Source organism: Myripristis murdjan, chromosome 7 (genome assembly GCF_902150065.1).
Source record: "Myripristis murdjan chromosome 7, fMyrMur1.1, whole genome shotgun sequence".
In the NCBI taxonomy this organism is placed as follows: domain Eukaryota; kingdom Metazoa; phylum Chordata; class Actinopteri; order Holocentriformes; family Holocentridae; genus Myripristis; species Myripristis murdjan.
In genome coordinates this window covers 18,917,732-18,942,402 of record NC_043986.1, presented here as the reverse complement: position 1 = coordinate 18,942,402, position 24,671 = coordinate 18,917,732, and the positions used below count along the sequence as shown (strand labels likewise).

Here is a 24,671-nt window from a genome sequence, read left to right as displayed (position 1 = left end):
GAGCCTGAAAACACTGATGAGGAAGTTGTGTTACTGGATGCTGAACGGGTGAGAAGAGAGGCAGAACTGGGTAAATAAATTGGGAAAACCAATGTTGAAGTGAGAGCAAGAAGTGAAGGGGATTTCTGGTGCAATTACAGGTCATGTAGGCTGATACTGAATAAAATGGAGTGCTTTTGTTGCAATGAATGGGATTTTATATTGCCATCAATGCAGACACTTACACATTGACAAAGATAATGTCTAACTTCCAAGGAAGATTTTGCAGTGCTGATCTCTCCTGGAGAAGTGGAAGCTTTTTCCCCATTTTCCAGAAATCAATTGGGAAAAAAAAACATCCCTGACTTGCTGGTCCTGATGGTCAGTTATCCATAGAGTAAGTGACTTATACATAATGCCACAACAAAAAAACAAATATAGGGCTATTTTCTTGTTTTAGCCCCAAGTGTAAGCTATGCCAACATTATTTTCAAAATATAAAAAAGTAAATAGAGAGGTAAATACTCAAGAAAAGTAGAAATCCCTATCAAACAAGAAGTTGGCTGATAGTAACTATATACTTTGGTTCTTCACACAACGTTTTTTTTTTTTTTTTTTTTTTTTTTTTTGTAAATGAATAAATACAGGTATACATTTACAAGTGAACTCGTCAGAGACATCTTTAGAGGAAACCCGAGCTTTCAGAAAGCTCGGGTTTCCTCCCATCCATGTGAACATGCCAAGCCAGTGATTTCAAATTTACACACACTGGAGGCCGTTTCTGAAAAGCTCTGTTTTTGTGGGGGAAATCACCAGCTTTTACACATTTACCTGGCTTAGTGTGGACATGGCCTAAGCTTGCAATGTACATTTTAAAGCAGAAAAAAATAAGAACTGCATGGCTTATATGCACACTTCAATATACGTTTATTTATTGCAAGTCTATTGTTATTGCAATGACACTGTTATTGCACATTGCAGATTTTCCTCATATCATGCAGGCCCACTTCACACCCATTAATGTGAACTGGATATGTCAGAGCGACAGTATGAAGCAAAGACTGCTAAGAATGAACTCAGTGAGAGAACAGCATCTGAGGAACAGACATGTGGGTCAAGGTTGACCAGGACGTCCTTAGTGACTGACCAAATATGTGGCAATCCTGCAAAGGCTGAGAAAACAGCAACACCAGCACAGACACACGTGCATGCCCACACTCACATGCACGCTCTCTCACATACACACAAACACCCACCGTACCAAAGAGGAAGGACCAGCTGTGGGCCAAAAATAAATACACAAAGGATGATCCATGGTGACTCAGTGCTGACATGTACACATAAATGCACATGACCTCATGCACACATAACACTTACACAAACTCATACGGATTACAAAATCCAGCAAGACAAGTTTTGCCTCCCCCCACACCCAAATCATGTCTTGCTCAACCAAATCAATTTTGTTATTTTCATAGATCAGACGCATCATCATCATCAGCGATGAGTTCATTTGCAAAAACACATATCTCCAACTGCATTCATTTCTATAAACATTTCTATAAATAATCAATCAAAAAAATCACACTTGTAGGCTAATGCATGGGTGATATCAGCTTTTGTGACAAAATTTTGGATTTTCAATTCAGAAAGTAAGTTATATGAAGTATTACATACAAAGTTTTTTTTTTTTTTTTTTTTTTTTTTTGGAGTAAACGCATAGGACTGGGCGATATGGACAAAATCAAATACACTGATTTCTTTGACCAAATAGCTTGTTATCGATATTGTGACAGTGTTGTAGGGAAGACTATTGGTGTTTTTAAAAGATATTTAAACTTAAGGGATTTTTGATAAACAGTCACTACTAATGTAAATATGATGACCGAGCCAGTAGAGGCAAATAACAGAACAGCTACAATAGTCTTTTAAGTTAAAAAAAAAAAAAAAAAAAGTCAGCTCTTTACTGTGTTGCAGCCTTTAAAACCAGGACAAGACAACACTTATGTCAGATCATGATATTACCACACAATGTCTAGTTTCATATCACTGCATCGATATAATATTGATAAGTTGCCCTGCCCTAATTCCATTGGTCTTTGATAAACACTTATTCTAAAGCGAGCTCTTTCCATGACTGCATTCATATGTATGGGGGAGAGGATGTGGAAAATCATTACTGATTCATCAATAGGGTGGACTACTTACTGAGATGACAGAGAGAGATGACGTGTAGAGGAGCAGGAATTTATTTGGTCGAGGACAGATACATAATACATCTAGATGTCCTTGAGAAGTGAACTTGACCGGCACTGGTTCAGAAGCCTAGCTATTAATAGAGCAGCACAGAGACACCCAGAGAGCTGCAGCAGCGGACTCCTTCCTCATACAGACCCAGATTAGAAACCTAAAAAACCTGGCTGAAAGGGAAGAATGGCTTTAACCTCAAAGCTCTCTCTCTCTTTCTTTCTTTCTTTCTTTCTCTCCACCCCTCCACCTCCTGACTCATCTTTCTGCAATTCCTCCATCCCTTCTCTCTTTCAGGCGACCAGCTCTGCCCAGCCATTCACACCATTATGTCTGCCTTGATGGTTTCACACACAAAATTGTTTATTATGCCTTAACTGTGAAGCCCTCAATGTGTTTGTGTGTGTGTGTGTGTGTGTGTGTGTGTGTGTGTGTGTGTGTGTGTGTGTAGAGTGGCCTAATGTGTTCCCACTGTGCAGAATGCCAACAGCAACCAGCCCTGGTTAAGGGCGTTGGCCTATATGTATAATCACTTATGAATATTCAACAGCTTAATTAAACAGGCTGGGGCTACGCTTCAAAGGGAACACAAACAGTTGGGTGGAGAGTTCAAACATGCACAAAGACACACATATGGGCACATTGCACGCACGCACACACGCACGCGCGCGCACACAAAAGATGAGTATACCAATTCAAGGCTACATGCAGAATTTTACACAGCACAACAGAACAAATAGATCTATTCATGTTCAGCACCTATCGAACACCTTTTGCTTTCATCAAACATGCCTGAGTGTCATTCGAAAAAATTACCTGGAACATATGACACAAATCACAATTCACTCTGTCATTCAGGCGACTTAATATACATAAAAATGTGGATCGTTGAATGTGTGTGCACAGCAAACATGCACACTCATATGCACACATGCGCACACCCACACTGAAAACAGGAAACACAAGTGTATCTATCTAACATGACATCTCAGCGATAGGGCCCCATTCAAACACGGCTCTTCTGCACCTCTGATATTTGAAATGCTCCACTGTGATAGCAATGCAAGATTTTTATACTTCTTCCAAGACAAGAGTAACCTTAATTAGAATATATGATGTAATTAAAAAGTTTTTCAACATATTTGTGGCATTTATACATAATGTGGTAAATTGCTTAAGGGTCACATTTTAGAGGGCATTTCTCTCTCTCTCGCTCTCTCCCTCAGCCTCTCTCTCTCTCCCTCTGTCTCTCTCTCTCCCGCTCTCAGAGGCTGTTATTCCATCAGACAGGCTGATGAGGTGGCTGTAACATCAGACAGTGAACTTGTGAGTGTTCAACCGGGCAAAGCCACTTCAGCCCTGTTTGAACTTCCCTCTGTTACCATGGCGATGGGCAACCATCACCGCTGTGTGAGCACTGGACACAGAGGAAGATGAAGAGAGAGCGACAACAATAAAAAAAAAAAAAAAAAAAGAAGAAGAAGAAGAAGAAGCGAGACAGAGCAGAAGAGAGAGTCCCAAAGGGAAGAAGTAAGGCAAACAGTCAAAAGGTGATCGAGTCATCAGGGGAGAGGGAAATTGTGAAAGGGTGAGAGAGAAAGAGAGAGAGAAAGAAAGAAAGGGCTAGAGAGAGCTGAGGCAGGGGAATAACAAGCAGGGTAGCAGATGTAGCCCAGCGTTCAATGAGGGACTGTCCTATTTGATTACAGAGCCAGCACTACACTGCTCTCTCTCTCTCTCTCTCTCTCTCTCTCCCTCTCTCTCTCTCTCACACACACACACACACACACACTGTAGACAGTAATGAAGTGATGTCCTGGACAGGGCTGAGGGCAGGACAGGGTAAAGGGCCACAGGAGGAGAACCAAGTTAACATGTTTAATCCACAGTCGATACTGGTGTTTGCTTTTCTGATCAATAACGATCTCTCTCTCTCTCTCTCTCTCTCTCTCTCTTTTACACGTGTAAAACACACAGAGAACAAAGAGCTATTGTAGAACTAAAATTAAGAGAACATGGCTATCAAAGCCAAGTGTGTACAAATAGTGTCTGCCTTTCTATTTAACTCAAAAACAGATACTCAGATCAGTTAACTGACAGTGGTGACATTTTGTGTTCAAGTTCAGTAGCCGTGAGGCACACACACACACACACAAAAATACACCATGCAGACACACAAGCACGCGCTATCACACATACTCAGTGGACTGGCTGCCCTTAGGAGGAACACTGGCAAGGCAATATTTACAGTTGGTGTAAAGAGATGTGAAGCGCTGTGGGGCAGAAAGAGAGAAGGGGTTTCTGTTTGTCTGAGATGAAGGGATAGAAGGAGGCAGGGGAGTGAGCACAGGGAGGGAAAATATCTAAGAGACAGGGCAGTCGGGAAGCTGACGATGAGTGAGAAAAAGGCGGATTAACACAGCTGAGAACAATTTCTTGGTCCCATTCTCAAAGTCAGTACAAACTGCAAAAGCTGCAGATCTGCCAAACCCATTAGCCGCCCTGCCCTACTTCCTCCTCCAAGTGTAACACAGTACACGCAATAAAGTGTCAACAACTGCCCTCAACCACAGAGAGTCATCATGGCGGTTGACAGGGAACACACACACACACACACACACACACACTTTCTATCTGAATAATAACTTGCTACAGGTCAGTGACTGGCAAACATGGCAGGGCATGGGGATGGCATCACTTCCAGTGTGAACTAAGAGCACATGCCTCACCCCACTGTCTCTCCCTCTCCCTCCCTCTCTCTCTCTCTCTCTCTCTCTCTCTCTCTGCTAAAAGTCAATAGAAACTCGGTTGTTTCATTACACACAGGTTGGAGTGTGAGCTCGTGTGTTTACCATGACTGGAGGGCAGTCTGCCACAGTGGAGGTTTGATGAAACACGACGGAAGGCATATGCAGCTGGAGCTCTGCTGCACATAAATTAAAGTGCACAAGCTGTTTGTCTCTTAAAGCTTTTCAAAAGAGCAAATTACTCAGCGGCACTGAAACAGTTGCATGTCAATAAGTGGTGCCTGCTGCAAAGGGCACCACATGCTTTCATGATTGGACAGCCAGTAGCTGGGAGAGGTGAGAGACAATCAGAGCACAGTGATGAGAAGGATGCTAATAGGTGTTTAAGCTAGCGGGGACCAACCAACCCAGGGACAGAACAAGCCTCAGGGGACGAGGTGATGTTCAGTGCCTCTCACTTTCTCTTCCCCTAACCTTTTTGTAGAGGACAGGACTGGTTGAAATATAAAAGAGGACAGATTCATTTAGAAGTGAGGCTTGCCAAATAATAAAAGGCATTTAATGTCAAACCACATTGCTAAACTGAAATTGAGAACATTGTTGGCTCCCGACCTAAAGATGTTGCAGCTGCAGGATTCCTACTCAGCTGGAACGTGCATCTCTCTTTTTTTCCCTCTTAAATCTGAGGTATTTCATTATTTGTCGGTCAGACTGTAGAGCACAGCATGCAACTCTGGCATGAAAACTGTAGCAGGATGATAGACAATAGCAGACAGAGGAGTGCAGGGAGGGAACAGATGAGCAGGCAGGCAGGTGGGCAGGTGGAGAGACGGCCTGAGGGAAAGACAAGGGGTCATCTACCCATCCACCCCCTTCCAATATTTCCCAAAATGCTGCTTTTGGTTAGCGAATGTTTCCAGACAAGCCCTGGAGGAGGTTATGTGCTCCAAAGAAACACACACACAAATACACACACACACACAGACATGTGAATCCTATAGAAGACTGCAGCCTCCAGGCCTGGCTTCTGTTTCATCTCAACCCAGCAGTTCATATCCCAGCAGAGCCCGCGCCCTCTTTCCTCCACATCCCCCTGTCCCTACACGAGTCCTTCATCCTGACAAAACTTCCTAAACATTTTGTATCTTCAAGCTCTGTAGCTCTGTACTCTCTGTCTGTTTTTACTCCTGGTCTTTTTCTCAATCCCTAAGCAGCTGAAGTGAGAGACCAGACCAGCACCGATCCCACTAAGTCTGACTGCGGGGCATCCAGTCTGATTTAGGGGGGACTGTGTGTGTGTGTGTGTGTGTGTGTGTGTGTGTGTGTGTGTGTGTGCTCATGCTTCCAGTTTCCATGCACATGAACATCCACCACCAGCATTACACAGAGCTAAAAATGAGTATGGCGTGCGTAGCCGATCAATTAATCAGCAGCTAATTGTAATTACTCCCACAGGCTGAGCACCAGCAGCACAGCAGCAGGCTCTTAACAGACTTAGTGTTTAGTTGCAACATGGCTCCCCTACTCTCTTTAATATTACCACCACCACCAAGGGATAGATACATCTAATTCACAGACAGCTGTAATGCAGAGTAAACCAGCTTGCTAGTTATTGCAACTGAATTGCAAAAGCTCCCCAAACAGCAATAACCAAACATAATGTTTACCAATAATTACATCCCTTGGCAACAGCTCCAATCTACCAGATCACGCTGCCACTATAATAGCCACAGCTGAGTTACTGTTTAACACGAGCTGACATAAAGTGCAAAGAGCAGCATCTCAGTTAGGGATCAAACAAAATAAAAGTGATAAGAAGTTTATGAAACAAATGAGACAATCTCTTGTAGATTAGTTGATGCACAAGAACCGCAGGAGTGATGCTTTCTCCCAAACTGTCTCCAGGCGCACACTGTTTCTGCGTCCAACAACGGTGTTAAGTTTAATTTGTAACTTTACAATGAGGCTGTTGTCCTAATCAACAGGGGAAGACAGAGCCCCGATCAGGTGACCAAAAATACAAACATCTCACATGGTAACAAATAGCAGGAAGACAGAGAAAAAAAAGAGAGAGAAAGAGATGGAAAAAGATATGCAAAAGAGTCACACAAGCACTATGGAAATAACAAAAGGCGTCATAATCAGCAGAAGTTTGAACGTTTGAACAGGACGACCTGATGGCTGAACGTGTGGACGAGTTTTGTCTTTTTGACACTTACCTTAGAGTACTGTCTGCGAAGACTGAAGCGCTGCACCATCCTGACTTGACTATCACGCAGACCAACGTAAGGATGGACCCCCTGCTCTACTCCTCACCACATACGCTGATGGCTCTCGTAAGTGCACGCCACCTCACATAGCACCCTCCACACACACACACACACACACACACACACACACACAGAAGGCACACAAGCTCCTTTCCAAACATCCAGGAGCACACACATCTCCCTCTGCCTCATCTATCTATCTAGTCCATGCTGCCTCATCTACTATGCAAACACAAGTGAGGAGAAAGAGAGGATAGAGGGAGGTAAAAAACAGGGTGTGAAAGAGGGAGGGAGAGCAGGCAGAGATAAAGAGAGCTCAGCTGTGTTGCCCTCTACTCATATTCAGCATGATTCCCACAGTGCCGTCTCTCTCTCTCTCTCTCTCTCTCTCTCTCGCTCTCTCTGTGTTTTTTTCTCTCTCTATCTTTCTAATACACACACACACACCCTCGCTCACACAAGATCCTCACACCACATTGGTTTCAATGATTTCCTGTACATGCATGCAGCAGCATATAGGCAGGGCACAGTTTCACAGAAATTCACAAAGAAACAGTTTCACACACACAGACACACACCCTTCCACTTCTCTTCCCGAAACACTACCACAGCATCTGTAACAGCACCAACATTCACAGAGCACAAAAAAAAAAAAAAAACACACACACACACACAACATACATTCAGTGCACACTTCACATACACAGCCGGCGCTCAGCACTCACACATCTAGGACGAAGCAAGGTTGCCTCCTGCTTCCTGTCAGTGAGCTGAAGGGTGGGGAGAGGAGGAGGGGAGGAGGGAGGGGGGAGGATGAAGAGGGGGGGCGAACTGGCTGACTGTCTGTACCGACTCTCTCCGGGGACCGAGGGAGGGGGACAGAGAGAGGGAAAGAGAGCAAGAGGAAGAAAAAGAAAAAAGCAAAGGGGAAACAGGGGGAAAGTGGCTGCAAAAAGAGATAGAAAGAAAGAAAGAAAGAATGAAAGAGGGAGGGTGAAAATGAACTGAGAGGGGAGTTGAGGGAGGAGAAGGGCAGGGAAGAGGTAGCAAGTGAGGGAGGATAAGCAAAAATATTTGCTTAGCCGTGGTTTTGTCATATTTCTTGAAATTACTCCAGACACAATCATATGACAGAAACACACACAAACACTAATATTAACAAGCACACACACACACACACACACACCCTTGTGTCTAACCTATGCCCTCCACTAACAGCGGGATGCCACACACCTCCAAGGTCGGCCGTGCTGTTACCATGGAAACTGCAGCAGGGCGTTGCTCTAGGCAGCTTGCCGTGAGGTTTGGGGTAACCACGGCGACCGCTCAGATGACCTGAATGACATTGCTGTGCTTGCTGAGACAGGGGCTACAATGCTAGTGAGTGATGTGTGAGACAGGTTATTATGCCTGCCAAGGGCGCACAGCCGACCACAGAGAGGCTGATGGTCATCCACTGTGTCTTTCTCACTGAGACAGGAGTAATGGAGCACAGATGTCTGGCTGTGAGCCCGGCTTCGCCAACCCAGGTGAGCTCATACACACAGGAGTGAGAAGGCTTGATTGCAGGAAGAAGGAGGGGCAGGACTAAATTTAACTCACACATATAGGCTGTCATCCATGTGGATACCATTACCCACTAGTCTAGATTTAATGCCAATAGCTGGATTGACGAAACAGCCACCATTTTATCTGTGGCAAACTGACACACCAAGTCTTTGGCATGTTTTATTCCATTAAGCAAAGGATCAAGCTTGTCTGCCACAAACACAAGCTCATAATTGAAACACAACCTCAACGTGAACCAAGCCCAGTGCCGTGCGCAGCAGGTTAGCTGATGTGACAGTGACCTCTGGTGGCAGACAGGGCTAACTGCACTGTGGAACACCCCAGGGAGTCCAAAGCGACAACTGAGGGTAGGAAAAGAGAGCAGAATGTGGATTCTGAGGTTTGAGCAAATCAGTAACAACACATGTAAGGATAGCCAGTTCACTTAGTTTCTATGAAAGTAGCAGCAGGATACTGTATGCAAATGACCATTAATGATCCAAATATTGTATAGTAAATGGCCACTTGATTAAATCCATGTGCGCAATTACAAAGAAGCACATCCTTAAGCAACCCGGTAATCCTTTAAGAGAAAAGAATGTAATGGATTTAGAGGACACTCTGGCTGGGAAACAAATTATTTCGACTAGATAAGTAGCGGTGGCTGGTTATCTCAGTAGATGGACTTGGACAGTACATTTGTAAACACATAGCAGTGTTTACCGTAAGCCTTTGTCATTTGCTTTGACCACTGGTGCATACATATTGGCGCATCGCATATGTGTATGTGCTTTATTTGTTTTCATGTTGTGTACACAGCTGGCCTGAGCCTAGATTAGTACTGATGTTATGAATGAGGCATTTGAGGACAGGAATGCATCTTCCATATCACATTAAAATGCAGACACACATGATGAAATTGATTTCACATTCCTCCATTAGAAAAGACACTCTGTCTTGCTGCTTGCCCTATAAAACATCCTCCTATTGGATCAGAGTATTGCAGTCTGCATTGCACAAAATCACCTCAATGATGATGCACAGCAGTAAAGAAGCGGTCCCTGGGTTTACAGCGGCAGGTAAACTCACAGCAACAAGGTGAATCTGAATGTTTGACTGACAGCTCTCTGACAGACGAGGTCTGACACCAGTGAAAGGGGAAAACAGAAACATTGATCTGCCTCTTTAGTGAAAATATGACTGATGACTGCTGCCACTCACCCTGTCTGTTTCCTCGGTTGACTGGTATCCCGATGACAGTACCACGTCCCCAAGAGCGTACCCGGGGGCGGGGCTGCTGGGTGTTGTGTCAGTGGTGGAGGAGGAGCGTGGGCGGCTGACATGCTGCTGAGGATCGTGGGTGTTGCGGCGGTGGGTAGCCTGGGGGCTGCCTCGCAGGAGAGGATCGCGGTCTCCGCTCCCGGACCCCGACCCTGTCCCGGACCCCTTACTCCGCCGACTCTGCAGGCTGGTCCCACGCCTCATCATGCCCACGGGGGCTGAGCCCTGTCCAGCTGCAGAGGGAACCACAGGAGCAGAGAAGGGATCAGAGTCAGGATAGCAGGGCCCTGAGGCATCCTCAGGGGCAGAGTGGGAGGCGCCGCCTGCTGACACCACAGAGGAAGACGAGGACGAGGAAGAGGAGGTGACAGTGGAGCGAGAGAGGGAGAGGCGTTTGCGCTGCTGCTGGAACAGCTGTTTGAGCCCCTGGCCAAGAACCCCCATGCTCTCCCTGGCGTTCTGGCTCATCTTACTGAAGGAGGGGTTCTCTGACTGGGACATGGCTCTCCTCAGCTCAGGGCCATGTGACCCCCTTGCTGCTCCTCTAGCCCTGGAGCCGAAACCTGGGCCCACCCCCACTGGCTCCCTGTGACTGCTGCCCCCCCCTTGCATATAGCCCTGCCGACCTCTCATGGATTGCAGTATAGAGGAAAATGGGGAGGCTTATAAAATAGCCTACTCTCTCTAAGCAGCTCAGATATGCAGAAGGCGGGGACAGGACAATGACTGTGGAGGAGAGAAGACTAGCAGAACAGTAGTAGTGGTGTGATGTGGGGACTGTCTGGGACGGGGTCGGATCGGCTCAGTGGGGGTCACAGTGATGAGTCCACAGAGGAAGCATGCATCTTTGACTCAGGAACAAGAAGCCATGCTGGTCTAAGCACAGAGAGAGAGGAGATGGATTATGAGAGGTTGAACTGTTGCTGAGGTGGAGTCCCATGAATCGCTCATTTTTGCTTTTGCTTTTTGTAGGAGTGTAACAATTTTGCTTCATTGAAGGATCGATTATAATTCTTCCAATTGAAATAAACAGAGTCAGTCATTTTGACTTTGGCCTGAATCCATATGAAATGCTTTTGAATCATTCAAAATTCATCTTTGAACATTTTTTTTTTTTTTGGAATAAATAATATTTAAGTAATTTGGTTTGACTGCTATTTTTACATTCCAGAATAATAACAGTTTTACATTGTTGCATGTGTTTATTTAATATTTAATGGGTATATGTTTTTGGCTAAAAGTACTCAACAGAATTGTTGGCTTGAATTGTGGCTTACAAATTTAACTCAAATTGAACTGGTCCAAAGAGAAAAAAAAATGTTATTGAATGGAATGGAACTGCCATCTAGTAATTGGTAATCAAACTGAATCACTGTTAAGACAAATATTCACAGCCCTGCTTGTGACAATTTGAATTTCTGGAATTTCATGAAACCGGCAATGGTTTCCTCTGAGGAGGCAGTTTAAATGTACAGGCATCAAGCACTCAGATTGGAGCTGCCAGTCTGTGGGCTGGATTATGTTTATCTGTGTTTACTATTCACATAGTAGTATGAATAAGCAACACTGCTGTGGTAATTAAAAAGGAAAGATCTAGGCAGAATATCACTGGTCAACAATGACATCAGGAAAAGCTGCCCTTAAGATGACTGTGCCAGCCTCTGAGTCACTCAGCCTTACAACATAGCCTTATAACAAAATACAACTTAAAAAACAAAACAAAACAAAGCAAAACAAAGCTGGATCCAGGTTAGTTGTATCTAGTTAATGTGACACAGACGGGAGGATATAGCATAAATACATTCAAAGGCAGGTACATACATGCAGGCTGGGTTAAAGAAAATAAGCCTGGAGGGAAACAGAGTCAGTATGGCATGAGAGGCTGAAAAAAAGAGAAAAGGATGCAGTGAGAGAGAGAGAGAGAGAGAGAGAGAGAGAGAGAGAGAGAGAGAGAGGGTGAGAGAGAGGGTGAGACAATGACTCACATGAGTAGAGGGAAAAAAAAACCCACCTACCATCAGCCCAACTCTCAGCCTCAGTATGACTCCCTCCTCTGGATTACCTGAGAGAGAGGTGGATAGAGGGAGAATGGAAGAGGCAGGGATGTGGGTCAGAAAAACAAAACGAGAGAATGATGTAAAGACTCAGTACTTCAGTGAACGCATTGACCTGCAGTTACTCAAACAACCAGACATCTCTCACTGACTGCATTCAATAATCACTTTCTCCTTGAGCTGTGAATACACTGGGCATACTGAACAGCCTGTGTGACACCACTTGTGATATTCTGTGTGTATGTGTGTGTGTGTGTGTGTGTGTGTGTGTGTGCAGTTAGTAGCCTATGTGTGTGTGCTCCTTCCGGGAGCTCATTTGGTGTCTCTAAAGGCATCTCCTCCTTGCCCTGTGGCAGTATCTAGAGACGAGGTTTTCCACACAAAACAAAAGCAACATTTACAGTATCACAAACACAAAATGCATGATGGCTCCTCCAGCCTTTACACACTGCCTGACCGAACTGAAGTCAGCGGCCACAACAGCAAGACAGACACCTGATAAAACAAGCTGTCTTCTCCAGTAGAGGGTTATGTGCAGGGACAGCGACTGGCTCAGACACACAGACAGTCAGTCAGTCTGTCCGACAGTCTCCCTGCGGTGCCACTGGCTGCTCCCACTGAGGGCAGCAAAACAAGCAAGCCAGGAACACTAAGAGCCCTGGAGGAGCTCACACATAAACTGTATTCTTTCAGCTGCACTGTCAGGTCATGATGAATAACACATAACAATGTTGGCCAGACAGGCACACAAGTGCAAGAATGTAATCCACACAGATGCAGCTGTGATGAGCCTGACTCATATCACGGTTAATACGGTCAACTGTTCTGTTAACAATGGTGTCAGAGAGAGAGGGACTGGAGGGGAGGAAGCATGAAGCAACTGAGCGCATCACACCACACACTGCCCAAACGGTCTGATGTGGTGAGAATCTATCCACCTCCATTAGACCAGATCTTTTTGATCCATTTTATCCAATCGACAAATTCACTTATGCATGCAACTGTTGGTGAGAGTTGAAACGATGAATATCCATTTACCTCCATCGATGTTCAACTTGATCTTTTTTAAATCCATAATGTTTAATGTCTCTTACATCCATAATGCACTACAGAAACCAAACAGTTCTATGCCCAGCTAACAGCACATAAAACTATTTTAAACACTTATTTCCAGTATGGTAGTCATAACAACCAGCACCATAGTATGATCATGGACAAGGACATTGCTAAAAGCTACTTTGTACTACAAATACGCTGTAATCCTCAATTTATGTTGCTCCAGATACAGGAACTAACCTGCTTTTTCACAACATCTTTGCTTTCATTTTGCTTAATCTCTGTGGGTGAGGTATGCCACAGACTGATTCCTGAAACAAGTGAAACCTCATTAAGAACAAGTGGGCAAATCTCACTCCATAGGCCGATTTTTCATTCTTTCTGCAGTGCAGCCATTGCTGTGTTTAGTTCAGAGTCAGCCTGTTAATCCAGCGGTGTGTGATCATCAGTTAAATGCTGCTGTTGCCTGCCAGCGAGAGCAGATGGTGAACAGGTTCGCTTCAGTCACCTGCTAGATGGCTGCTGCCTCCAGCTATGGAAAACAATGTGCTGTCACACTTTAAACACCAACCTGTCATTCTAATAATAACATACCTTCATCCTGTGGCTGATTAGAGCCGGGCAATAACTACTGTATCAATACTATTATGTGCCATTTATCAGTAGAGTTATATCATGATACACAAACTAAACTGATGTTGCAAATGACTGACGAAAGATTAACGGAAACCTCTGCAGAATGACATCTGGAAATAACAGTGTAATTTGAATATCGTTTGATAAGCACAAGTTGTACATTAGCACGCAGTTCAGTTACTTAACATGTGATTTTTCATGTTTGCATCCATTCATGTGAACACACACACTCACAACCACACACATAGACACATTCAGCTTATTACAGTCAGATGAAGTGAGTATGATGGAACTCTTTCTTTCTTTTTTGCAGTTGGTGAGTAGACGGGTAAAACTACATTAATCCTGTCCTGAGGCTGATGCTGAACCTGAAGCCCTGCCCCGACCTCTGTCCCCGTCCCTCCCTCCGTTTCTCTAAATCCTCTCCTTCATCCGCAGGCTGATCCCAATGCTGGATTGGATGTTTTCTTGATTGCCTACTGTTTTATATTCAAACTAAATCCTCTTTCAGGAGCCTTTGGAGGGCAGAGCTCTATTGTCAGACATGGTGTGTAAGCAGTGTGTATGTTATGTGCTTGCTTGAATGTGTGTGTGTGTGTGTGTGTGTGTGTGTGTGTGTGTGTGTGTGTGTGTGTGTGTGTGTGTGTGTGTGCGCGTGTGTGTGTGATCCTGCATTGTCATCTTTGTGCAATTCATTGGGCAAGGCTTGGCTTTCCACACTGATGAGGTGATGACGCAAGACCAGAAACACCAGATGGATTTATGAATGACGGCTGTCCTGTTCTGCAGTGTTTTTTTCTGACCCAAACTTTTCCATTTCAGCAGTGTTGTACAGCTGTCACCCAAAACCAGGACAAACCAAGGTCAAATCTACCTTCACGGTCACCATCAGAGCATGCAGACTTCTGCAAAACACAACAATGTTAGGAACTGCTGTGTAACGTCCCTGTTGCGTTAATGCTTATTCTGAATTGGCAAATTGGTTTATTTCCAAAAATCTGACCGATGCATTGGTTGTAGCTTGTCAGTGACTCTTTGACCTGGATCCAGAGATGATGACTATTAGGCAACTAGAGGCAAAATGTCAAAACATGTTGAAAAAAAAAGGGGAATAAGTTCAAGTTTACTCCACTCCCATGTCAACATTTGAAAGGATTAACATCATGATCGCTGCCATCAATTTTAATACTAGCAATGTGATACTTCATTGATCCCTGCAGGGAATTTCTCTTTTCACGCCTGCCCTCCCATCAGGGTGCAGGATCGACCATGCAAACATGCTGGTGGATGGTCGTACTTTGGTCTATTTAAGCTCCAACTCTGCGGCGTTAGCAACAGAAACAGAGCGGCGATTATCAGAGTCAACAGGTGTCAGCAACAGCCGGGGTCGGCACCAGCCCAGTGAGTCAGCATGTTTCTCAGAATCACAGCGATTCTGTCAAAGGTGAATGCACTACGCTCACGTGGACAATGGCCTCTCTGGAACCCTGTCAATCTCGTATCCTGGTATAAATACACACATACGAACACACAGACGCACACACGGGCGCTCATCGCGGCCTTGTCCCTGGCTCTCTGGCTCATTCCATTCAGCTGAGCTACCACTCGTCCTGTCCTGCTGCCATTGTGTTTGGCCAGCTAAGCTAGAGAGATGGCGATAGCACAGCAGAGGCCTGGCACTGGCAGACAGGCAAAAGGCGACTCACACACTGGCATTCATCATAGCGGCTCATTTCACAGATACTGACAAGTATGTGTGAATTTATGTAATGGATACCAGATTCATCTGAGTGAGATGAAGGATTATCACGATAAACACCTGACAACTGTTGTCTGGATTTGTCAACATCCTTATTTTCCTGCTTCATTTAATCAAGCTGTGTAAAGCGCAGCTGATTCACAGATAAAATACACAATCACAACTCCTGTAAATATTCCCTTAAGCCTTCCCGGAAAGGAAACAGCAGCAGCCTCATTCAGGCACGTTATACCAAGGGAGATATAAACACTAAGGTGAGTTGAAAATCCAATCCATTATCAATATTGAACACGGGGGAATATAAAATTGATTATTTTAAAAGAAGATTAAGTCCCACAGTTACAATGGTGAGAGTGACAGCTCAAGTATCTCAGTATCACCGCAGACAATTTGCAATTACGCATAATGTAAGATTAATTATGAATGCTTTCCAGCTGAAACTGCAGCCTCTCTGGAGGAAAATCAACACTGTCTAATGCATTATAGCTAGGGATGGGCAATTAAATGACTTTTATCAATTCCAATTTCAGCTTCCAACTGTCATGAAAACAAGATAACCGAGATAAATCTATTATTGTGCTGCATCTGTTTTGCAATGATGCTCTCGTTTTGTCTTGTGTTTTAAATCCAGCGTACACCTTTCCTTTGCAGCAGTGTACTTTTGCCCCTCCTTAAAAGCCCAAACTCATCCTCAGCCAGGCTGTGGCATGTTTATATTTAGTTATATTTAGTTCAAGGACATCCACCGTTAAAAAGTTGTTTTTCTTTAAAAAAAAAAAAAAAAAAAAAAGTTTGTTGATAATCGAGCAGTCATCGAGCAGTCATAATTAATATTACCTCAGTGAAAATATCACCAAAGCAAGTCGCCTGTGCCTGATTGGTCAGTTTGTCCATTTTAATTCTCCCCTTGACATAAAAAAAAAAAGTTTCAGACTGAGCATGACCCTCACAAAAAGCACCGTCAATCTGGTCTGTGGTCTTTGACACTGAGGCAGCCATGTTGTTGTTCATTGTTGACCATACAGTAGGTTGACTCAAAATATGGCCATAGCTGAAACAAGACTGTACAGTGTTCCAGAAGAGGCTGAACGCTGATGTGAAACAGACTGCTCTTTGTTCCCTCTGAGCCACACACAGGCCCATCGCTGCTCTTTGTGCTACGCCTCTTTCACTGACAGACACACATCAATAAGAGGGGAATTAGGCCAGAGAGTTCTGGCAGCGCTGCCTGTGTGTGAGCACAGGCACAGATGTGTGTGTGTGTGCGCGCACGTTTGTGTGAGCGAAATGGAAAGACACACAAATAGGGAGATGAATATATAGAAGGAAGGAGAAGGCCAATGATTGTGTTTGGAAATGTGCATATGAGTATAGATTTGTGTCTGTGCATGTGTGTGTGTGTGTGTCTGTTCTTTTTGGCCGAAGGGAAACTGCCCCATATCTCATTCTGCAGCTGCATACTGACAACATAGGCAGGAAACAGGAACAATCGTTATTGTATTTGCGTGTGCGTGTGTGTGTGTGTGTTTGTTTGTATGTGTGTGTAAACGAGCTGGGGGTGGGATAAGCGGACAGTAGCACAGTTGAGTGTCAGTTGTGACAGCGCAGAAGATGTCATCAGCAAGCTGCAAAAAGTATGATAAAGGACAAAACACCAGCGAGTGAGGAAGCAAATGAGAGCGAGAAAGAGCGAGAGAGAGAGAGAGAAAAAAAAAACTTGAGAAAACAGGAGGAAGAGAGTTAAAAAGAGAGTGAGAAAGGGCACACTGGATCAAAGACACCCAATAGTCTGCGTTGGGTTGAACCTGGGTGCTTACAGCTGAGTGTGGCTTAATGAGGAGGTGAATGGGCAGGTAGCTCCCTGACAGAAGCAGGCACAACGCCCCATTGTGCGAGATGAAGCCCACAGGGAGACCCTGCTGCCAAGTCCTCACCTTTCCAGGAACAGGACAAACCAGAACACACACATTCATTTGCACAAGCACATGCAGACACAGAAAGAGACCTTCACACACAGGCATAAAAAGGGGGACAGCAGGTGTTACGTTGGGAGTGAAGCTATTCAAATCTATCTGGGAACACCTATGTATTAATAGAGCCAGTGAAGCAAGAAGCTGTGTTTAAGTCCAAGAGGGAGTGTAACCAAGTACACTTGCTTATTTTCTTTGTAAAACTCAGCAGAGGAGCTGTTGTGTTCATCTGCTGCGGTCATGCAGAGCCATGGATATCACAGCACCACCTCTGCATAATCAACTACACTCTTTTCTGAGGTATAGGTTGTGCAAAGCGGATTGGACAGCGGACAAATCGGCTCCACGGGGCAACGATATTGTAAACGTTAACAGGAGGCCCGCTGTGAGTCATCAGGTTGGATGTTAAACACTATACTTTGCTGTACATTTCCTGGGAAAGCCTTGTACAAGTGACACCTCTGCAGCTGTGTTCAACGCTGCAGTGAGCCCCCTATGAATAATTCACCATCTGCATGGGAGCTAACACTGCTCCATGTTGACTACAACACAAGCACTTGGCCCATTCAGCGTCTAACCTACCAGACACTGATGGCATGGAGATCTCATTCTCTTTCGGTTTGCTGATAGAATTGTCTCATAGAAAAGGCGGTCATTGTCAGAGGGGGGTTTGTTTGCTTTGTCTGAGAGGAGTCGTGAAATTAGTGGAGTATGTAGTGCATGCCAAGCCCTGTAACCCAGCCTTGACAAACTAACCTGATAGGTGTTTACTGAAGCTGGGCCTCCACCTCGGTCCAACACTACTCATGTTCCACCATCTCTGGTGGTGGGGCATCACCAACTGTCATCAGGCTGGAAACCACCTACACACCAGCTGAAATCTCATACCAGAGATTGTGTTAAAGACACACAACGATGAGGAATGGGAAAGGGAGTGTGTCTCGGGGTCAATGCATGCTTTTATGCGACTGAAGCAAGCATCCTATATTACAGCATATTTGGCCAAAAGGCATCTGCTTCTCTGTAGTACCAGCAATCAGATATAAATCAGCCCCGTCACCACCTATTTAAATAACCCCTCCGTCAGGCCCTTGAGTTCAGGCAACCAGACACCTCTCCAGCCTAGGAGGGGTTTAGTGGGGATCAGCACGTCCACGCTCCTGTCCTGAAGCGTTTACCATGAGCCAAATATTGGGCTTGACACTCGAGTTGTGCGCCAAGATGATCAACGTGGAAGGGGGTTAAAGTTGAAGGATACCTTTCCTTCTGACCTCCAAACCTCAATATCTACCCTATAAAAGTCTGTCATGGACAAGAACACAGAGATGGGAGGTGTTTGGAGCCAAAGCAGGGCCAAATGTTGTGTTGTGATGAAAAAAAAAATGTAAATGAAAAGCTATAAGTTGAAGTTGACGGGTAAAGTATTCACCTTGAACACTGAAAAATAAAAGATAATCAAATCAAAAAGATAAACAATCAAACTTTCACAGTTTTTTTTTTTTTTTAAAGTCCCTTTTTCTGGTTAAGAAATAAATATACTACTGTAGAGGAAAGACTAACAAAAAGGGACACATTCATTCAAACAACTGGATATCTTTTGTTCAAGTTTTTACTTTTTTTCGTGGTTAAAGATGAATACTTCTACTATACTATTAATCCTAGAGGAACACTTTTTCAGCACCAGCTTTCAATTCGCAGCTTTTATTTGTCCCAAATTTGTCTCCACAGACGTAAAATCAGACATGGAGAGCTACTGCCAAAGTGATGCAGTGCTTTTAACAATTCCTTATGCAAGGCGCGATGTCTGCATAAGACCACAGAGTGACTCACTAAGCCTCATAAGGATAATGTTAATTCCCAACTTCTGTGATGAGCATAAGCTAGTTGGCCGACTGACAGCATAACTACTCTGCTGCTATTAAGTCAAATGAAATGGTCCAATAGATATAACAGCCACTTGATTTATCATTTGTTCATATTAATTTACAACTTTAATCTGCCACAACAGATAGTACACTGTCATGCCAGGGCTATTAAGAAATAAAAGAGAGGAGAATTTCTATTACTAGAAAATGAATTGCACTTTCAGCTTACAATTTGAATAAGTGGGTTGAAGGAAAATTGGCCACAGCCCTGCATTAAAGTGTCAGCTGTTGTGACGCTTCTTGACCCCTACTTCTTTTCAGCTTCTGTCTTCAAACAGGAAGGGATCAGAGGGAAGCAGGCAGCTCGTTGCCACTAGAAACCACAGCCTTTATAAAGGAATTTCACCTTCTTTCTGTAGTGTGGGAGTCAGACTCCTGCTGGAGAAAATAGTGCTCTGTCCACAGCCATAATCAAGAAAGTACAACCGTAGCTTATACTTGTTCATCATTTACTGTGACAGTGGCAAACAGATGCTTTTTTGATTCCAGAGGAGCGCAAGAATGCTCTCAGTCTGTGGCATCTAAAATTAGCTTGACAGAGACACCTCTGCTGCCCCGTGGCCTTTCATGTAGCAAAAACCCTGCTGGAAGAGGAAGAAGGTGTGCTTGGGAGAGACAGAGGGGGGTGAGTGCTTCCTATCTGACATGCTGCACTTCCTCCTCATCCACAGCTGGACCTTTGGCTGCGGAGCACGAAGCCAAATCGCTGTCTGAGCGATGCTAAGGCTGTTTAGACTCCGCTGAACTCAAGGAGGATAATCCAATCAAACGGAGCCGAGCAGACAATATCCATGACTGACACTGATGCAATTCTCTCCGGCCAACTCCTTTGCCACATTAACTGTAAACAATCACAGATATCAGGCTTAAAATCATCTTGCAATTACCTTGACAGATATTGAAATTGTGATATGATTCACGACTTTAGTGGCAATGGTTATTTTTGAATTATAAATTTAATTTTTACTGAAAAAAATATTAAAATGATGATGACATGCTTGTTTTCTGTCGTCTGTAGAAAGAGGGAAAAAATAATATTTCAATTAACTGTTCAGTTCTAATCACAATCCATCTGCAGCACAAAATCAAAACTTAATTCTTAAAACATAATAACAAATGCAGTCATGCTTTTCCTCTCTTACATTTAAAATCACTACAACAGGAGTCTGTGACCATACAGCATAATTATAACTTCAAGACTTTATAATCCACTTAATAGCAGCTCTCCAATCCTGCTTCTGTAGGACACCAGCTCTGCTGTGTAAGCGACAGGTTTTGTGTACACACGGCCAATTAATCAGCAACTATGACAGTCTGGCCGAGCACACAGTGTGAAGAGAAGTTAGCTTGCAGCACTGCTCTGGGATAAGCACACCTTCCTTCACCAGATCCTGGTCTGAACTGTTACATCTAGCACAGATACAGCAGATGATGCAACTGCATCTTTAGAAATCTTCAATCTGTATTTTGTTAGACATGCATGCAAGGAGAGACACAAATACAGATTCTCAATTGTGAGCTCCCAGTCGGGCAGGGACAACGTGAGTGCAGTGAAGAGGGGGGGGGGGGGGGGGGGTGCAAAGGAGGAGGAGGAGGAGGAGGAGGAGGAGGGCAGCGTCATCGTGGTGGTCTGACCGTCAGAGTGAGACATGAATGGCTGCGTCTGCAGTGCCCTGAAGGGGCAGCCAAGCTCTCAGCCACTTACAGGAGTACACTGAACAGATAGTGAGGATACAGCGCTTATCATATCCAACCCCCTCAAACACCCTGTGTGTGTTTGTGTGTGTGTGTGTGTGTGTGTGTGTGTGTGTGTGTGTGTGTGTGTGTGTTTATACATGTTGCAGTGAGGAAAAACACAAGGTTATAAAAAGAGGTAATAGAGCAGCAGAGGGGAAACAGTCACCAGAGTGGATGGGCAGAGTAAGTGGATCAAAACAAACCTTCAGTCCATACTTGTGAAGCTGGAGTGCCTTTCCTTGATTGCAGAGAGGAGGATGACTGGCTGCATCAGGCCCGCAGGTCTTGAAAAAGAAGAGAAAAAGAGACTGAAATTGTAATCCACTAAATGCTTCCTTGGCACACTGTACTCCCTGCGCCTACCTCTGTGTGTGTGTGTGTGTATCCTTGTGTCTGTTTCCCAGACACCGACAATAACAGCCTGCAGAAAAGATTGCTCCTCTATACATCAGCAACAAAACACAAGGCATCAAGTTTACTGGTGCTCCAGATGTCCATCCATTTCCAGGACATGAAATGTCTTTCGCCTGTCAGATTGCATTAGCGAATTAAGAGACCAAAATAAACCCAGCTAGGGCTTTATTAAAACTTGTGTGGGTGGCAGGCAACTATCAAAGCCCTGATTGATAACATCGGCCACCGACAGTAAGTATCTAACAACATGACAGCATCTCAGTTGACCAAAACAATATGTGCCATGAATTAAGTGGAATTAGTTCCCCACTGTGACACAACTTTTATTTTGTCCCCATACCGAGCTTTTGGACTGAAATGAGGCTACCTACAGTGCAGGAACAACACTGACAAAACTATGACAGCAATGGTCTTATATTTGCACGCACCACTACGACAGGTTGTTATTTAAATCCAATCTGTTTATGCAAAGACACAAAACTGTCTACTGTCACTCCAGAGACAGGATCGGCTTTTCAAGTAGCACAGCAAACGCTCAATATAGGAATATAAGAATGAAACTCCATCAACTACGATAAGTCACTCTTAATTCACTATTGCACCGCAGCATGTTTTACTTACTTTATACCTCTATGGAAGGACAGTAATTTCATCTCCTTGGCGGGCTCTCGGGTGTGTTTTAACTACATAAAGCTGTGATAAATAATTGAAATATATGACTTGTGCGCCCAGCCTGTGTTGTCAGTCATGCAGCAGTGTAGCGGACACAGGTGACAGCGCTGCCAGTCCCGTTACAATGTGTCATTGTACAGCTGAGCGCTTTACAGAGCTGCTACTACCATGAAACATCCACATCGACACTGACAGGCGTCCCGGGGTGCAGCACACGGAACACACACCAACAAACTTCAAACACGCCACAAACGCTAAACTAGAAAAGGGAAAACAAAAAAAGCAAAAAAAAGGCCACTTACACGGGTGATGACAAACTGTTAGAGCTGACTGAGACGTCGGCGAACCACCCCACCTCTGACTGCCGTCCGCCCTCCCTCCCGCTCTGACGTAATGACGCACGACGTCGCCTGGAAGCTGAGACCAAAGATGGGACTCTGAGTAAGATGAGTCACTCCACAACTAAAATCGTGTGAAAACCGGCCGGGCTGGATGTTTAAGCGCTACAGTGCAATAATAGCCGCTAGATGGCAGCCATGTCCTACCTGCACATAAAAGTCTGACTGTATGGAATTCAATGGAGGAAAACACCCTGCTTCTGTCGTAATTTATTACCTAAATAAACTTTTTCCCCACGAAGTTATGGGTTTAATAGCTAGTTTCGCCTCTCCTCAGTTATGGTTTAGAATTAAAAAGACCCCAAAGAGGGCAATGGTCTTAGAGCGAAGTTCACAGTAGGCCTATCATTATTAAAGTAAGCGTTATAAGCATACTTTCATAATGTGACTGTTGCATGTTCCCTATACTCATGGATTATTTATTTATTTATCTATTTTTATTTTTATTTTTTGCTCAGCCCAACACCTAAAGAATATTTTTGTTTGTTTGTTTGTTTTTGTTTTAAGGTGTGGTTGCATTTATTTGACAGGTTACTATGACAAAGCAGCATGCTATATCAAGCAGTAGCTTACTGTTAATCAAGACTGCACTTACTGGTTAGCTATCCGAGGTTGACTTTTCAAATGTTTTCCCATTTGCAAGAAATTTTGACAAAGTGGTCCGAGGAAACAAGGTAGAAGTGAGGCCTCTCACTTATCCGAGATGTTTTCTGTTCACGCCTGCTGCCGGTTGCTCAGCACAACGTGAAACCAGACCAATGATTACACAACCCTGCAGCACTGCTACCCAACAGGCTCATTTCATGCAACGGAATTTAAAATATAAATTACACATGTGTCATTTTTAGCACATATTAATTCGATATACCAGATAGAAAATGAAATGAACACATTTTAACTTTGTAGCCCTTCCCTAACCAAAAAACACTGTCAATTTCGCGCTATAGACCAATTATTTGTGGAGGGATATGGGCTGCTGAAGTGTTTCTAAGTCTTTAATAGCCTTGATTTTTTATATATATATCTCCTGTGGTCAGTGTAATATTCCTATAGATTTGCTATGAAAGGTAGACTGTCTTTATAAAAATGATCATAGGTTTAGTTTTCCTCAGATACAAAGCTGTGGGTTGATTCTATATATTCCCTACAGTGTTGCGTTATTGAATAAATAATAAACCCTGGGCAGCAGCCCAAAGGTTAGTGGAGCTGGTTGACTATTAACTGGCTCTTTGACAACCAGATTGATGTGGAAAGTGAATGGTGAGCATGCTCTCCTCTCTAAAAAAACAACTGTTGAAGTGCTCTTGAGCAAGGCTGTCGACCCTCTATGCACCAGTGGAGCCGCTCAAGGTAAACTGCTGTCAAGAGAAGCTCCCAGGTGTAAATATAAAAACAAAATATTGTGTTCCCCAGGTAAGTAATCATAAAAAATATGGGCTATTAAACTATTTGGATCTCACTGGATAAGCTACATAATTTCAAAGAGTTCAACAAGCTTCACTCCACTTTCTCAAGCTTTAAAATAATAAGACAGACTTGTCAGACAAGACCTTTCAAGCAGGACCACTGCGCTCCTCTAACCAGGGTGAAAAAATCCCTGACAGGTCCAGTGCAGCTCCATTATGTAATAGCAGTGGAGGAAGCTGATCTTGACAATCATTTGTCAAAAAGGCCTTATTTGTCCAGTCTAATCTAATCAGGCTCTTATGTCCTGTCCAGCACTTCCGATACTGCAGTGGTCCAAGGCTGAATAATCCAACAGGCCCATGGGATGAAACACATTAAACCTCCATCTCTGCTGTTTTAAACACGATTTCTGTCCTGATGACCTAGAGCAAAGCATGGTGTGCCGGTAGGGGAGTTTCATTTTGTGATAATAAGTGTAAAGCCCGTTTATCATCACAAAAGTTCTATGCCTTGGTAGCCATGGCAACATAAAGTGTATCTCAAGTATCAGTACAGAGAAACCCATTCAACT

General features: G+C 44.0%; 1 protein-coding gene and 1 long non-coding RNA gene across 7 annotated transcripts in view; one reads left to right on the top strand and one right to left on the bottom strand.

Annotated features, from left to right (window-relative positions):
* Positions 1-22,673, bottom strand: part of tmcc1a (transmembrane and coiled-coil domain family 1a) — a 45,972-nt gene extending 23,299 nt beyond the window's left edge. The window contains exons 1-4 of one of the 6 annotated variants that reach the window (XM_030055755.1): positions 22,598-22,673; positions 21,413-21,493; positions 12,084-12,134; positions 10,013-10,305 (exon numbers count right to left, since the gene is read on the bottom strand). In XM_030055755.1, the coding sequence (XP_029911615.1) occupies positions 10,013-10,305; positions 12,084-12,090 (300 nt within the window). In that variant the 5' untranslated portion in view covers positions 12,091-12,134; positions 21,413-21,493; positions 22,598-22,673. Of the gene's footprint in view, positions 1-7,192; positions 7,533-10,012; positions 10,306-12,083; positions 12,135-18,303; positions 18,978-21,412; positions 21,494-22,244 lie in introns of those variants that run through there. The other 5 variants (XM_030055754.1, XM_030055757.1, XM_030055753.1 and 2 more) reach the window with 5 other exon arrangements.
* On the top strand, positions 1,706-14,184 carry LOC115362006 (uncharacterized). The gene is made up of 4 exons (XR_003928470.1): positions 1,706-1,776; positions 8,719-8,724; positions 11,718-11,723; positions 14,174-14,184. It is a non-coding gene; the product is annotated as an uncharacterized LOC115362006 (long non-coding RNA).
* Positions 22,674-24,671: the final 1,998 nt, after the last annotated feature.